This window comes from Erpetoichthys calabaricus, chromosome 17 (genome assembly GCF_900747795.2).
Source record: "Erpetoichthys calabaricus chromosome 17, fErpCal1.3, whole genome shotgun sequence".
Taxonomy (NCBI): domain Eukaryota; kingdom Metazoa; phylum Chordata; class Cladistia; order Polypteriformes; family Polypteridae; genus Erpetoichthys; species Erpetoichthys calabaricus.
This window is the reverse complement of record NC_041410.2, coordinates 98,038,980-98,054,631: the sequence shown is the minus strand read 5'-3', so window position 1 is coordinate 98,054,631 and position 15,652 is coordinate 98,038,980. Positions and strand designations below refer to the sequence as shown.

Sequence of the window (15,652 nt, the reverse complement as noted above, 5' to 3'; positions counted from 1 at the left end):
TGCAACTACAAGCCCAGCCAGCAATGAGGCTATTGACCCAAAATAAATGAAATCAACGTAAAAGAAAGAAAACCCAAAGATGTGCTAAAGTCCGTCCAGAGGTCAGGAGGTGGGAAAAGGGCTCCTCCTGGTGGAGAAATCGTGCAACTGCATGCCAAGCAACCATTCACTCCCCCAAAACTAAATCAAAATATGTTAGCCGTGGAGGTACAGGCCTACTTCCATACTCGGTGGGCTTTCTCAAACTCCCAACAGGCCCACTCCAGTTCTGGCAGATGCATGGATGATGTCCTGGAGGTTGCGCCGAATCCCCAATGAAGGGGCATTAATACGGAGATCACAACTGAAGTGCCAGCAAACCTGGAAATGTCCGCAATGGAAGTGCAGGGAGTGTGAAAATGCTTCCCCCAAGTGGACAAACACTGCAACTACAAACCCAATAACCTGTCACCTCACCCCAAATAAACACTTAAATAAGCAGAGAAGTAAGCTGTTTACATTTAAACGACTTTCACCTCCATTGGTTGTTCTCAAACTCCTAACAGCCCAATCCAGTTCTACTGGGTGGAGGGTCTTGTCCTGGAGGGGGCGCCAGATCCACCAATGGTCATACAGTAAAACAGAGATCATGACAATTAACGTGCCACACATTGGGGGTCCTGGCTTGTAATCCTGCACCATTGACTGCTTCCATAATTAATGTTCTATGAAGGGCATGTGTGTGAAAATGGCTCCACCTGGTGGCGGAAAGCTGCAACTACAATCTACTCACCCAGAAATAAATAAATACAGAAATAAAATCAACTCATAAAATCCCTACGGCAATGCGTTACGTGTTGTGGATGTGCTGATCCACTTCTGCCCCAAATGGCGGCCCAGTCCAGACCTGCAGTGGTCTTGTCTTGAGAAGGGCGCCAGACTCGTCAAGGAGTGGGCAGAAATCCAGAGGTCTGACCAAAGTAGAGCTGCCACCCTTATGTGCCACCCATCGTCTTGGGTCTGAACCCCAGACCACTGGAAGTGTCCACAATAATAAAAATAACAGCACCACCTAGTGGACAAACGGCGTAACTGCAAGGTCAGCACTCAACTGAAGAAAAGGCAGCGGCAAATGAAATGGAAATCAGGCCTTAATGGGCTAACGTGCCTTGAACCCCAGTGGTCCTCCTCGGACTCAACGCCACCCACCTGAGCTCCAGTTGACGTAAAGGCCCCCAGCGTCATGAATTTTATGCTGTTCTGAGGAGTGTTCCTTAAGCCCCTAAACCTCTTCCGTGAATTGTCCTTTGCGGACCCCCAAAGTGAAACGGCCATCCTTCCCTCTCTGTGGCCTCTTCCCATTTCGGCAGTCGTCCTTCTGAGTATTTACTGCAACTTGGACCCCTCGGTGGCTTGGCTAGCAGATGGTGGGCTAGCCAGTCGCTCAGTAAGGACCCTCCAAATGACCACAGCCACAGCACAGACTCCTTAGAGAGAATGAGGACCCCCAACACCACGTCCACTTGAGGACCTCCCACTGCTCCACAGATGGCACCCCCGACACCACAAGGAACCTTCAGGAATCACAGCAAGGCCCCCCCATGGTGGTCTCTCAATTTCCATTGGCCAATTGGAGGAGTCAGGGGGGCTAAATTGAGTGTGACACCTGAAGACGACAGGAAAACCCACGGGGGGGGGGGCTTTATATAAAAAAAAAGTGGGCAGTGCCCCCCCACTCCAAAAATAAATAAAAGAGACAACACCAGAATGACACACAAAGGAAAGAAAACACAAAGAAGAGGCAGCAGCCACCAGAGAGAGTCCCTTTATTGTCATCATCATCATCATCATCATATAAGATCTTCATATAAGGACTACAGAGGCACTTACAGGTCATTAGGCAGACACCTGTGGAGTCACACAAGTACAACAACCAAAGGGGGGGTCAGCCACAACACATCGGCGGTCCCGAGAAGGGGACGGAGCTGCCGGCGGTGCTCTGGCCACAGTGGCAGAAACGGGACGAGTCTGTGGGCCTCTCGGAGGGCGCCGAGGAGACGGCAACATGAGGAAGAACGGCCGCCACCTGCTGGACTGCAGCCCAGAGCTCATGGACCCTCGCTGACCACCACTGCCTGCATCGTGGAGTGAGGGGCTTGGAATGGGTACTTGGGGGTACAGAGAGACATGAAAGGCACTATATGATAGAGACAGACAGACATGAAAGGCGCTATATGACAGTAAGACAACTCTAAGAGGCACTATATGAGATTTACAAGCATCCGCCACCTAGTGGAGAAAACATACAACAGCAGGCCAGAGCTCACTGATGACAGCTACCTGCATTATGGGGCACGGGACCCTGAGAGGGCTCAGCTACTGAGGGGGGGGCATTTGAAATAAAAATGAAGACATTTAGCATGAGAGAGACCGAGAGATACGCAGGCAGAAATGAAGGGCGCTATATGACAGACCGAGAGATACGCAGGCAGAAATGAAGGGCGCTATATATAGCGCAAAGAGCAAGAGAAACATCGATATACGTAGATATGAAAGACTGGTGGGTGTAGCAATAGAAGGGAAAGGCGCTATATTACAGATGGACAGAGAGATACCGAGATGTAAGGCACCATATAACAGACAGGTAGACTGATATATGAAAGGCACTGTGTGAGCCTGATGAGCATCTGCCACCTGGTGGAGAAACTTAACAACTGCAGGCCAGGCGTCACCGTCCCTCACTGTCCCTCAGTGTCCCTGAGTGCCCGCATTGTGCAGTACAGCATTGTAGAAAGGCACCGCTGCTGGGGGAGAATTTGAAATAAATGAATATATATATATATATATATATATATGAGAGACAGAGAGAAATACAGCTAGTTATGAAAGGCACTATATGATAGATATGAGAGGTACTGCATTACAGACAGATAGGAAAGGCACTATATTATAGATAGATAAATTGATAATCCTGGTCAAAGTCACAGAGCACACATGGCACAAACCAAGAGCAGCTGAGATGCCAGTCTTAAACTTTATTGCCGTTTTAACATATTTATTAATTTCTCTCTCTCTCTACTGTATCTATGATGTAGCGCCTTTCACATCTATCAATCTAATTCTCTCTATATATATATCTCTACATATTGGGCTACATGGGTAGCCACTTGGAGAAAATGGGGCACAGGAGGCCTCACGTGTGCCAGTTCTGGTGGGCTCTTGACCAGATTAGCTTGTGCATGGCACTGCAGGGCACAGGGCTCTCATTCCCTTCAGAGCCTCCCTCTGTATCCCGTTAAACTGAGCTGTCATTTGGCCACCTTTGCCCTCTATAGCGCCTTTCGCAGGGATGCCTACATCTCCCGGCAATGGCCCACTGTCACCCCCTGCAGGTAACAATTGTCCAAAGAAGCTAATGGTGGGTTTGGACCTTGGGCTGGGCAGTTGAAAAGCCTGTCACTAGGTGGCACCGTCATGAATGAGCCGCTCTGCCCACTTCACACCAACGCTTCAGTCCAGTGGCGCCTCAGTGGTTACGACACACACCAGTCGGTCCAAACTCCTGGTGAAAATGACGCAAAACAAAGGGAAGTGACACAAGGGCATCGAAGCCACAGGTGAGCAGTGCATAGCGGCAGGTCCAAATCAAAGTGGACCCCCCCAAAAAGTGACCGTGGCCAGACGCAGCCCCCTCTTGTCTGCCCAACACATCAGAGCACAGAGGAAAGAAAAAAAAAAAAAACAGAAATTGCTGCCAATGTGAAAGCAGAGCCTGGCATCCTGCAGCACAGTTAGTGACAAAAATATGCAAATGAGCTAAAGGACCGAGGACACTAAGGGGGATTCACTCGCCGGGCGTCTCGTGTTCAGGTCTCCGCTGTGCGCCTCATGAGAGCCGAGGGTGCACCCGTCCAGGAGCTGGAGACCACCGGGCACAACCAAAGGGCAGCCCACCCATGGACACCCGGGACTGGGTCGTGATCACCAATGAGCCTGAGATGGAAACGGGGGCCGCACAAAGCCTACAGGGGGGAGTCGGAATGAGGGTCCTAAAAGCAGCAGTGCAACAAACTGATTGACTGGCCAAATGTATAGTGCCTTGCCAGTCACATGGGGGGGGGGGCTTCACCCAAGTGAGTGTGTGTGCCCCCCAGGACTAGCAGGTCTCGTTTGAACAAATCCATTAGTCGCGTCATTAACATCCCACATAAAGAGAGAAGGAGGTTCAAACTTCGAAGGACGAGAGGCGCCTCAGTGCCCGCCATCCCACGTGTCCCAAGACCCCACTGCCGTCACATTTTCAATTTCCAGAGTCTTCAGCCCCAAATCCTTCTTCATGCCCTTTGTCTCGTTTTGTGAGGGTCCGTCAACAAGCAACACTCAATGCCCCCCGACTGACAACGAGATTCCAGAAATTTTTGTAAATTAATTCAAAATAAAATTTCCCGTTGACGTGAGAATTGTGGCTCCAGTGCATCCCTTCTATTGGTCGTCATGGAGCTGTTTGTGAAGCCCACCTGCAGTCAGCTCAGTGACTAGGAGAACCCCCCACACCTCCCCCCAACCCAAAAAAGGCCAAAAACCCAAAGCATAAGCTCGGAGGAGCTGCCTGCAGAACTTCAGGACAGCAATGTGTCGAGGTGCAGGTGTGCAGAAGGCTGCAGCACTGAAGGACCCCAAGAGCCCAGTGGTCTCGTAAATGGAAGACGTTTGGGACAAGCACACCTCCCCCTACATAAGAGAGCTTGACCAGGAACCTCAAGGCAACTCTGCTTGAGCTCCAGAGAACCTGCGTAGATATAGAAGAACCTTCCAGAAGGACGAGCGTCACGGCGACGCTCCACCGGTTTGAGGTGGCCTGACAGAAGCTTCTCCTCAGTAAAAGACACACGGAAGCCCACGTGAGGTTTGCATGAAGGCACTTGAACGAGTCTCAGACTGGGAGAAACGACTCTCTGGTGTGATGAAACCAAGACGAGCAGCGGGCACTGCCACTCCAACAGTGCAGAATGCCAATGGAGGCACCAGGGACTGGGAGACGGAGCAAAGTCCAGAGAGACCCTTAGTGGAGACCTGCTCAGAGCACTTGGGACCTCGGATGTGGCTGAAGGTCCAACAGAACAAACAAGAGGAGCGGCCGAGGGACAACACTGTCAATGTCCCCGAGTGTCCCAGCCAGAGCTTTCAGACCTGAACATCTCCAGACCAACCTGAAGACAGCTGGACACCGATGGTCTCCATCCACCCTGACTGACCCGGACAGGATCGGCAGAGAAGAACGGCGGAAAAAAAATCCAAAGTCTGGCTGGCGTGTGACTCGAGGAGGCCAACGAAGGGCAGGGGAGCAAAGGGTCCGAATGCTCGTGGCGACGTCACGGCGGAGTGTCTGCTCTCGCTGCGTCATTCTGGGGTATCGTGAGTTGCTTGACAATTCTGAATGAGTTTAGCAACAGAAAATGAAGGGGTCCGAATACCCAAGGACTCCACAGACAGAAGGAATGGCGCCCCCCTTAGGCACCGATCACCCAGTAACATCATTATGGCGAGGACCCCCCGGTAGAATTTTCTTGAGAATGCACAGCATCGGCACACACTTCGGTTTTTGTCAAGAAAGCGCCGCCATTTCCTCGTTTTTTTTCGCCGGAGGCGTCCCGACTTCTCGTTCTCACGACGGTTAAAGCATCGCGTCGGCTCACTTCTCAGATGAGCTCATTAAAACACAACGGTATTTGCGACGAGAATCACACAGCAGGTCGGCCGCGCTGGAAGACCACCAGTTTACCTTTGAACTTTCCCCCTTTTCTGCAAGGTGGAGTGCGCCCCCCCAAGGCCAACTCTCACAACATAATTAACGGACAGGAACAACAAAACAAGAGTGTCAAGTGGTCGCGGGTGACGTGTCTGTTGACGAAAACTGCAAACAAACCGAGGGGGACGAGAAAATGGCGTCCACAGAAAGCCAAAGTGGAGCCCGAGACTCTCCGGTGGCGTAGTCACCATCACCCAACTTGCTCCCCTCGCAGCGGTCAGAGAGATCTGGGAGTTGTCGAGAACGCAACCTGTGATCTCATCTTAGTAGAGAATTTCCAGAACAATCGACTCAGTTATGGAGACAAGTCCAGGTGCATCCTGGGACATGAGGCCATGTCCAACTCCGACAGACTCGGAGAATGAAACCGGTTCAGTCTCGAGCAGAGGGGATGGAGTGGGGACCTCGACCAGGTCTTCCCAACGGAGATGCCGCCCATGAAGCACAGACTCCAGGACACCTAGTGGTGACTAAGGGGAGTGCATTTAGGACCAAAGCCAGAAAAGCAGTGGTGTGGGGGATCTGGAACAAACCAGCGAGAAGCAGAAACCTGGGCGACCGTTAAGGGGGATCTGGAGGAGATTCTGGGGTAGCAAGAGATGGGCCGGATGGTCTCCTTTCGTTTGTCTAATTTCTTGCGTTCAAATCTAAGTGAATGTTTTAGAATCTGCGACAGGTTGCACCCAACATGTAAAACGAGAAGCCGTTGGTACCAAAGGGCTTAGTAAAAAAAGGAAATTTTAGGAAAATCGTCCATAACACGCTGCGGGAATCGGTGGGCCGCTTCACTCCCAAAACCAACGGGTTTGTTCGGCGAGTCGACCCCAGGTGTTGAACGAGCTTACGGTCAAGCCTGGGATGAGATGAGTCAGACGAGACTCGGTGGTGGTCCAAAACAGACGGGGGTCCACGCTTAACTCGGGATCTCAGCATGTTTGGGTGGCAGCTTGAAGTTTGAGCAGGTCAGGTGACATTACACGTCCATAATGCCAGCTGCAGACGGACGCGATACGAAGCCGATGCCAGGTCTATGGGGGGCCGCAGTGCTGGGCTTGCACTTTCCGATATTGTCGGATTGAGAAGTTTCCCACTCAGCCGGGCTGCTTAACTAAATCAGTCTAATGAGCTCCCACGGACGCCGTTACCTCACAGAACTTTGAAGGTTTTTTGGAGACGTAAAATGTGTGCGATTAGCAGATTTCCGTGTGACATTTGCAAACCGACACACCACAACTTCCCAGCTAACTCGTCCGAGGGGCCGCAGGGTCCGGTTAAGTCGTGACGTGAAGACCGTTCATCAGGCCCCTCACGAGTCCATCGGTTTCCTCTTGAGGACCCTCCAAAACACTTGGGACACCAAGATCTGTGACCGCCTGGCACACGGGGGCAACTAGGAACTCAACTGGCATCCGACTGCGTTTCCTTAATTCCTTTAACCCCATAACTTTACCGGCACTGAGGTGGGCGACAGCCTCAGAGTCTCAAGCTCTGCTCGAAGGGCGCTGTGCCACGGGGGTTTAGTTTGCAATGCCAGCTGCTGCCATCTCCTCCTCCCTCATTCCTTCTATTCAGAAGACCCCAGATTGGGAGAAAGTGGGCACAACCAACAAGCGTGTGGCTCCAAAATGGCCACCTGGGGCACACGCGGCTGGCCATTCAGAACCCGACTGCCCGGCACAAGTGCTGTACAACGTGGGCATTTAACTCGCAGCCCCGTTCATCAAATTAGAAGGTAAAACAAACAAACAAACAGAAGACAAAATCGTCAAGTCTCTATAATTCCCAAACCCCCCCCCCCAATGAATAATGGACAGAGATGAAAGTGCAGCCACAGAGTGATCACCCCAACAGGCGAGGGTGCTGCCCCCTACAGGACTGACAGACTCACGGTTAGCACACAGGGGCAAAGACCCCATCGGGATTGGCACGGCGCCCCCCGGTGGGTGCATTTCAGACAAGCTGCTGACGTCTTTTTCAGTTTACAGGAGTAGAGACCGCTTGAGGGGCTCGGCGTCTGGGCTCTCGGTCAAACACAATTCAATTAAACCCCCCCAATTCACTTCAAAGTACATCCAGCCATGGGGCACTCCGGCCTCTCTCGATGGCAGCTCCATTCTCAACCATGTGGCTTCATCCCAGGTGCCTAAACGCAACTACGCAGAAGAAGAGTTCACCTCAGGAGTGCGGGAGGGCATCCTAAACCGGGACGGGACAGAATTCCAAAAAAAAAAAAAAACCAAGCAGGATGGATGCTCTCACGTGTTTGATTTTATTACCAGTTCATTTAACTTGTAAGAGAGGGGCGTCTATGCCAAGACCCTTCAGCCAGGGGGCCGAGCTGAACTCCCAGTCACATGATCTGTCCGTCCCCTCCCCGAGAGTGACACCTCACTAGCAACGCCGCGCTGTCTGTGTGTCTGTCTGTCTGTCTCCCAGTATTTTAGTCTAGTAAGGAGGGCTCCGCCGGGCGGATTATGGTGGGCCGGTTGGGAGCTGCAGGTGGTTTCCGGCTGTGGGAAGACAAAGTGAGAAACCAGAGGTGAGCAAACACATCCGACGCAGACAACACACAAAGACATCAATGAAATCACGGCGTGCAGGTGCTCGGACGTCCTCGTGGTCGGCGACACCGGAGCACAAACGACACACGGCGTCACATCACACCCCCCAACCGCCCACCCCCCATACACACACACAGGACGGCTTAAAGTGCGGAAAGTCCCAGCTCAGAGGTGGCCAAACCAGCTAGGCAGTGACATTATAAATAGCAGCTCACAAAGGCCGTTTATTTGACGTAACGGCTGCTGAACACAGCAGGACTCGTGATTTAGACGTCCAAACGCGACTTCACAGGAAGGGCAAAGAAGAAAACAACGGCGCCAACTTTAACTTAACATTCCCTCTCAGGCATGAAGAAGCCTCGCCCACTGGGGCTGACATCACATCTGCTCCACCCTGACTCCGCCTCCCTCCTCTCCTTGGGCCGAACAGAAGCTCTGAACAGGAAGCTGGCGATCTACACAATCTATTTAATAGGACATGACATGATATGGTATGTTATGAGATCAAGATATTCGATATGATTAATATTATATGATGTGATATATGATGATACGATTTAACTAACTGGGAGAACATGCAGAATACGTACAGACAGGGTAGGGCCAGCTCTGGGACCCTGACATCAGTGTACTGTATATATATTTAATATGACGTGACGGGATATGAAATGATATTCAATAGGATATGATGCGACAGGATACGGTATGGTGTATGACCTGACTAAACGAACTGGCAGAATAAGCACTCTGGGACCCTGACATCGGCCTACACGATATATGATATGTGACATGACATATGATATGGTATGTTATGAAATTAAGACACTCGATATGATTAATATTATATGATGTCATATATGAGGATATGATTTAACTAACTGGGAGAGCATGCAGAATAAGCACAGAGAGTGTAGGGCTGGGAATAAGCAGTCAGCTCGGGGACCACTACAACAGTGCGTATTACACTGTATGATATTACATTATAATATTATATTACAGTACAGGATATTATATTTGGAAATTAAAAAGGAAAATATACACAATTAATACAACCAGTCTTGAGCTAGGAATAAACCTTTATATAATATAATATAATATAATATAATATAATATAATATAATATAATATAATATAATATAAGGCAACAATGTGTAAAATAAACATACACAGTGTAGAGACTAAAATTAAACCTTCATCTCTGGGTTCTATTACAATAGTGAATATTAAATAATATATAATATGATATGATATTTATGATGATATGAAATTATATTTGACATGATTTAATATTATATAATGTGATATATGATGTGCAGAATAAACACAGGCAGTGTAGGGTTAGGATTAAGTGGTCAGCTGTGGGACCACAACAACACTGCGTATTACATTGTATGATATTACATTATATTACTGTATAATATTATACTACAGTACAGTATATTATATTTGTAGATTAAAAGGGAAAATATACACAATCAATATGACCAGTGTTGAGCTAGAAATAAATCTTCAGTTCTGAAACCATTATTATAATATAATATAATATAATATAATATAATATAATATAATATAATATAATATAATATCTGCAGTGGGTTGGCACCCTGCCCAGGATTGGTTCCCTGCCTTGTGCCCTGTGTTGCCTGGGATTGGCTCCAGCAGACCCCTGTGACCCTGTGTTCGGATTCAGCGGGTTGGATAATGGATGGATGGATGGATAATATAATATAATATAATATAATATAATATAATATAATATAATATAATATAATATTAAAGGCCAGAATGTTTAAAATAAACACAGACAGTGCTGGGCTAGGATTAAACCTTCACCTCTGGTATTCCTGCATTATATTGTATGATATGACTTTACAGTATTATTTACAGTATTTGCATTTATTTGCTCAGCAGATGCTTTTATCCAAAGCGATTTACAACAGACATAATATTATATAATGTTATATTGCACTATTATTATTAAACTAAATTAAAGGTGAGAAAGTGCAGAACAAACTCTGAGTGTGCTGCGTAGGGATTCCTTTTTCACGTTTCTTTCCATTAACGCTATATGATATACTGCTAGATTGATATTAAATATATATATATATACAGTATATTATATATACACACATACCGTATCTCATGATCTTCTCTAATCAGGTGTCAGTTGACATATTTAAAGTGCTAATGTGCCCCGTAAACGCAGGCACTGTGGGTTTACTCTTCACGCCAAGTGCCGTCTGCTGAGCTTTCTGCTCTCAGGTGGAAGTTCACGAACGACGGTGCCGATGTCGGTGGTGACGAGTGACATGACGATTAGCACAGACAGGTAACAATTTCACGGGACCCTCACACGGGATAATTAGGGTCCCATTAAACTCTAAACTTGTAATGGGGGACCAAGTCAAAGAACTATTCATTTCTAATCACTTTCCCCCCTGATGTTTCAAACGGCCGTCTTAACGTTTTATTCGCTTGCTGATGTAAATTCCATATCAGCCACACTCTCACAGACCGTTGTGTTTCATTTTTAATGACCGTATGTCACTTTTAATTCTTTTTCTTTCCTTACATAACAAGCACAGTAGTTGCTGTCATTATCTCATCATCAAAGGCGTAGGGGGCAGCCTTTTTTAAGGCTATGTGCCACTCCCAACTCCCATGACGTCCACTTTTGGTCACCTCTAATGACACACCAGGCGGATGGTGACCTCATTCTAAATCTTTGGTCCCAATGGTAAATGTTACTGGAAGAAACGCCCACGGAGTTGTCCACCATTCTGATCTCCAAAGCAGCCTCTCTGTAATGAGCGGGGGGGGGGGGGTGATGAAAGCCATGTGAGGAAGAGTACAAGAGTGAGACATCAACATTGAAGGTGGAACGATAGGCAAGGCTAAAAAGAGAGGAGGTGACAATGACCTGGAGGACATGTGGAGTGTCACCAAGTAAGAAGGAGGGGACTGCAGATAAAAGTGAAGAACATGGCATTGGCAGGAGACGCAGGCCGACATGGTTTGGGCAGGTGGAGTGAAGGGCAGAGGATGAGGAGGGCGAAGAGGTGGGCCAAAGGAGGACGCTAACTAGCTGGAGTGGGATGACATGAAAAGTAAGAGCCGCAGACAGCAGAAGAAGCAAACTGCTAGCCTGGTGAAACTCGGGGAATGGCTGTTGAACCGCTGATGATGATGATGATGATGATGCTGTAGAGTATCTGGTGAAGCACATTTCACATGCACTGACATGATTCTGTGGGTGGGCCTGCCTTTGCTGCCTCATACGTCATGGGGCCAAGTTGCTACAAGGTTTGGCCAGCCCTGCTGCCGGTGACATGCCGCTCGCCCCTCCATTCCCCTCCAGTTATTTGTTCCTTTATTAATTTGAAGATATGGTGGAGCACAAAGATGACACCCCACCTCAAAATGGCCCTAACCCTCCACCTTCTCTGCACTCAGTACAACTGAACCCACCTGACCCGGCACTGGTTAGTAGCAACGCAGCAAGCTTGTGATTGGCTCTCAGCACAGAGACAACGGCCAATCGAGAGTCAGAAGACACTGCAAACATCAGGCAGGTGCAACAAGCAAAAACAAAATGGCGGTCAGGACGGCAAATGTTTAACAGCAGCCAGCCAACCAATGAGAACGGAGTGAGCGGAGAGCCACGTTATCCTGTTGGCAAATGGCAGCCGTGCTAAGTGGGACTTGGCGCTTGCGACTCGACAATTACAAACGAGCGTCTGCTTGCACTTAAGCAGCTCAAGCCACCCATGCGGTCACTTTCTGCGCTTGTGGACAAGGTCATTGGGGGAGGGGTGAGGGGGGAGGGGTGTTGGGTTGAGGGGGCACTGGTTATAACTTTATCAGACACACAATGGCCATAAAGAGCAAAGGGGAACATGGCACAAGCACATGCAACAAGTGGCACACACAGCACTGCAGGGCACCTAAAGTCCAAAGCCAGGATCCCACCTATGCCTCACTGCCCACCCTTGCTAACTGAACACTCAAGGCCTGTCAACTCGGCGGGGCTGAAATCTGACACGTGGTCTTCTCCTCAGACAGGGGGTCCAAACACCGCGCACAAGAAAATCCCACGTGCCAGCACTCCAATACCCCCCACCCCCTTCTTTTTGCTCTACTTGCTCCTTGTGACGCCGTCACCAACCCTATTGCAGTTTGAAATTTCCTCACCTGGGAATGCCAGGGGGCGCAGCTGGTGGGATGCGGGCTGGCCGTGAGGGGATCTGTGGAGGAGCGCTGAAAGGATCCTGATTGGCTGAGCTGTAGGATGTCATGGGGCCCGGCCGGCTCGGGATGGGTGGCACTCCGAAGGGTAGGCCAACTGCCGCGGGGTTCATGGGCGGCCCTGGCGTAGGACCTCTCACTGCTGGGGGGCGGTTCGGAGGCTGTGATGTTCCGGTGGGCCGGTGCTGTGGCGTTGGGCTGGTGGAAGGAAAAATAACAAAGGAAAAGTCGATTAGACGTTTACAAAAAAAAAACACAAAGCAAAAGCAGGCATGTCGGCCGTCCAAAGGCCTCCTGTTCTGTTCGGCCGTGGGGCTTCTTCATGCTGGGGGGCCGAACTCTGGAGTGTAGTGGTCCTCTGCCCCACAGATGGCAGGGTACAAATGACTGCCTTGTGAACCAGGAGACACGAGAGAACGCTACCCCAATACGAACTCTAAAAGCGTCAAGAAAACGGACAAATGTCCCGACTCCGTACGTCGATTCTGAAATAACAGACACATGCAAGATTCTCTGGTGCCAACTTCAGTAGCGTCACACGTCACAGGCTCCTTGGTGGCCAACCGTATCAATGGGATCCCAATGTCAGAAACAATATGGCCGCTGCCAACAGACACAACCCAAAGTGACAGGCCCCCAAGAACAAACAAATATAAAATGCTGGACCTCACTCTAAATAAAACGATGACAACAAATCAAAATTCATTTACAAAATGGATTCCGCGCACTCCAGAAGCTCAGAGCCACACCGGTTCAAGATGGTGCTCTCTCATGGTGGAATATGGCAGCCCATGAGCGCCTCCTGTCTACTTGGATAAGGACTCGCCTGTGATCTCCAGCTCCGACACACGCAGGTCACCTCCAGTGACTTGTAGGGTTTATCTGAGGGTCGTTGTCCCTGACAATTCCCTGTGTGACCACAAGGCCACCTCCCCTACCCAGACCCCCAGGAGATGGCAGGGTACCTGGTATCCTTCTGAAGCCAAGTGTCGTCCACCGGTGGGGGCACCGGGCAGGAGACGGTGGAGGTGGTGATGTCGCCGATGATCTTGAGTGATTCTTTCAGGGCGTGGACCATGCGAAGCGTCTCGTCCCGTCTCTGCACCTGTTCTGGCGACTCCTCCATTAGGCTGTTTTGGTCCCCACTGGAGTACAGGTAAGCCAGGAGCTCTGAGGTGATAAATTCTTTCGTCTGAGAGGAGACACAAGTGAAAACAATAGGTTTCAGGTTTTTTTGTTGTTTTCAACTGGTGCACAGGCAGGCGAAGTGACTAACTCAGGGTCAAATGGTGTTAGCAGTGGGATCTGAACTCACAACCTCTGAGTATGAAGACCAAAGTCTTAACCCCTACGACACACCGTCACCTAGAAGTGTTTGACTCTAGCTCATATTGCAGTGGGATTTGAACCCACAACCTCAGAGTTTGTCATTGGTGCCAGAAGTGGGATCTGAACCCACAACCTCAGAGTTTGAAGACCAAAGTCTTAACCCCTACGACACCCTGTCACCTACAAGTGACTTACTCAGGGTCAAATGGTGCCAGAAGTGGGATCTGAACTCACAACCTCAGAGTATGAAGACCAAAGTCTTAACCCCTATGACACACCGTCACCTAGAAGTGTTTGACTCTAGCTCATATTGGTGTCAGCAATGGGATCTGAACCCACAACCTCAGAGTTTGAAGACCAAAGTCTTAACCCCTCCGCCACAATGTCACCTAGAAGTGACTTACTCAAGGTCAAATGGTCTTAGAAGTGGGATCTGAACCCACAACCTCACAGTTTGAAGACCAAAGTCTTAACCCCTACGACACCCTGTTACCTACAAGTGACTTACTCAGGGTCAAATGGTGCTAGAAGTGGGATCTGAACCCACACATTCAGAGAAACAAGACCAAAACCTCTATGCCACACTGTCACCTAAAAGTGTTTGACTGTGACTCGCATTGGTGTCAGGGGTGGGATTTTAACTCACAACATCAGAGTTTGAAGACCAAATCCTTAAACACTATGCCACACTGTCATCTAGAAGTGACTTACTCAGGCTCACATTGGTGTCTGAAGTGGGATTTGATCTCACAGTCTGAATCTGAAGACCAAATCCTCAACCACTACGCCACACTGCCTGGTGATAAACATTTTTTCTCATTTCTACAGTAACACCACCACCCAGAAATGAATGGAGCTGCTCTACACAGCAGTGGTACACGAGACCCCAACCAGATGCCAATCAATGAATTCTATGTCAGTTTTTTTTTTTTTTTTTACAGTAGAAGCCCACAACCATACGAGACATTCAATGAGGCCCCCCTCACCCCGAGGACGTAATCCACCCTTACATTCACTTACATTGTTAATCATGAGATGCATGATGGTCTTTGGCATAAGATCCCTAATGGACTTGTTAACGATGCCAATGTAGGAATCCACAAGGTTACGAATCGTCTCCACCTGGCGCTCCAGCTGTGGATCCATGGAGAAAGTGTCCACCGGCCCAGATTCTTCATTCTCCACCTGAAATCAAGAAAAGCAGGACCACCAGTCAACAAAGACACACCAGGAAGCCGCCAGTGACGTCCGTTACGGGAATTCAGCGTCCGCTTGAAAGGATGAGGCAGTCAGAGGTTGAGGATTGGATGGAGCAGAGCACTCGCCATGGCGGCCCACCCAGATGGAAACCTGAGTGAAGACATCTCATCAGAACTCACCCGTCTGTCACCCATGAGGCCCAGTGCTGCTAGGAAAGCCCCCTAGGAACCCTGCGCTGGATTAGGCGAGCTTGACGATGAATGGACTTTCGAACCAAACACCACCTGAATGCCACCTCAGTCGTTGCCCATTCATTTTAACAGCCGCTCTCAAAGAGACGTGTGGGCATTGAGCCCCTCTCTTTACGTTGTACCGACAGTAGCAGCCATTGCCATCGAGCATGACAATGTCTGCATGCAGAGGAGGCACTTGAGGTGGTTCGGCTGCTACGGGTGCCACCTGGATGCCTCCCTGTGGAGGTTTTATGGGCACGACCTGCTGGGAGGAGACCCCGGGGGAAGATCCAGGG

General features: G+C 49.4%; 1 protein-coding gene across 5 annotated transcripts in view; it reads right to left on the bottom strand.

The window, feature by feature from the left end:
* Positions 1-15,652, bottom strand: part of dnm2a (dynamin 2a) — a 95,203-nt gene that overhangs the window by 1,439 nt on the left and 78,112 nt on the right. For 4 of the 5 annotated variants that reach the window (XM_051920535.1, XM_051920536.1, XM_028823610.2 and 1 more), the window contains 4 exons: positions 14,944-15,108; positions 13,560-13,786; positions 12,541-12,792; positions 8,037-8,298 (listed from right to left, as the gene is read on the bottom strand). In XM_051920535.1, the coding sequence (XP_051776495.1) occupies positions 8,229-8,298; positions 12,541-12,792; positions 13,560-13,786; positions 14,944-15,108 (714 nt within the window). In that variant the 3' untranslated portion in view covers positions 8,037-8,228. Of the gene's footprint in view, positions 1-8,036; positions 8,299-12,540; positions 12,793-13,559; positions 13,787-14,943; positions 15,109-15,652 lie in introns of those variants that run through there. The other variant, XM_051920537.1, reaches the window with a different exon arrangement.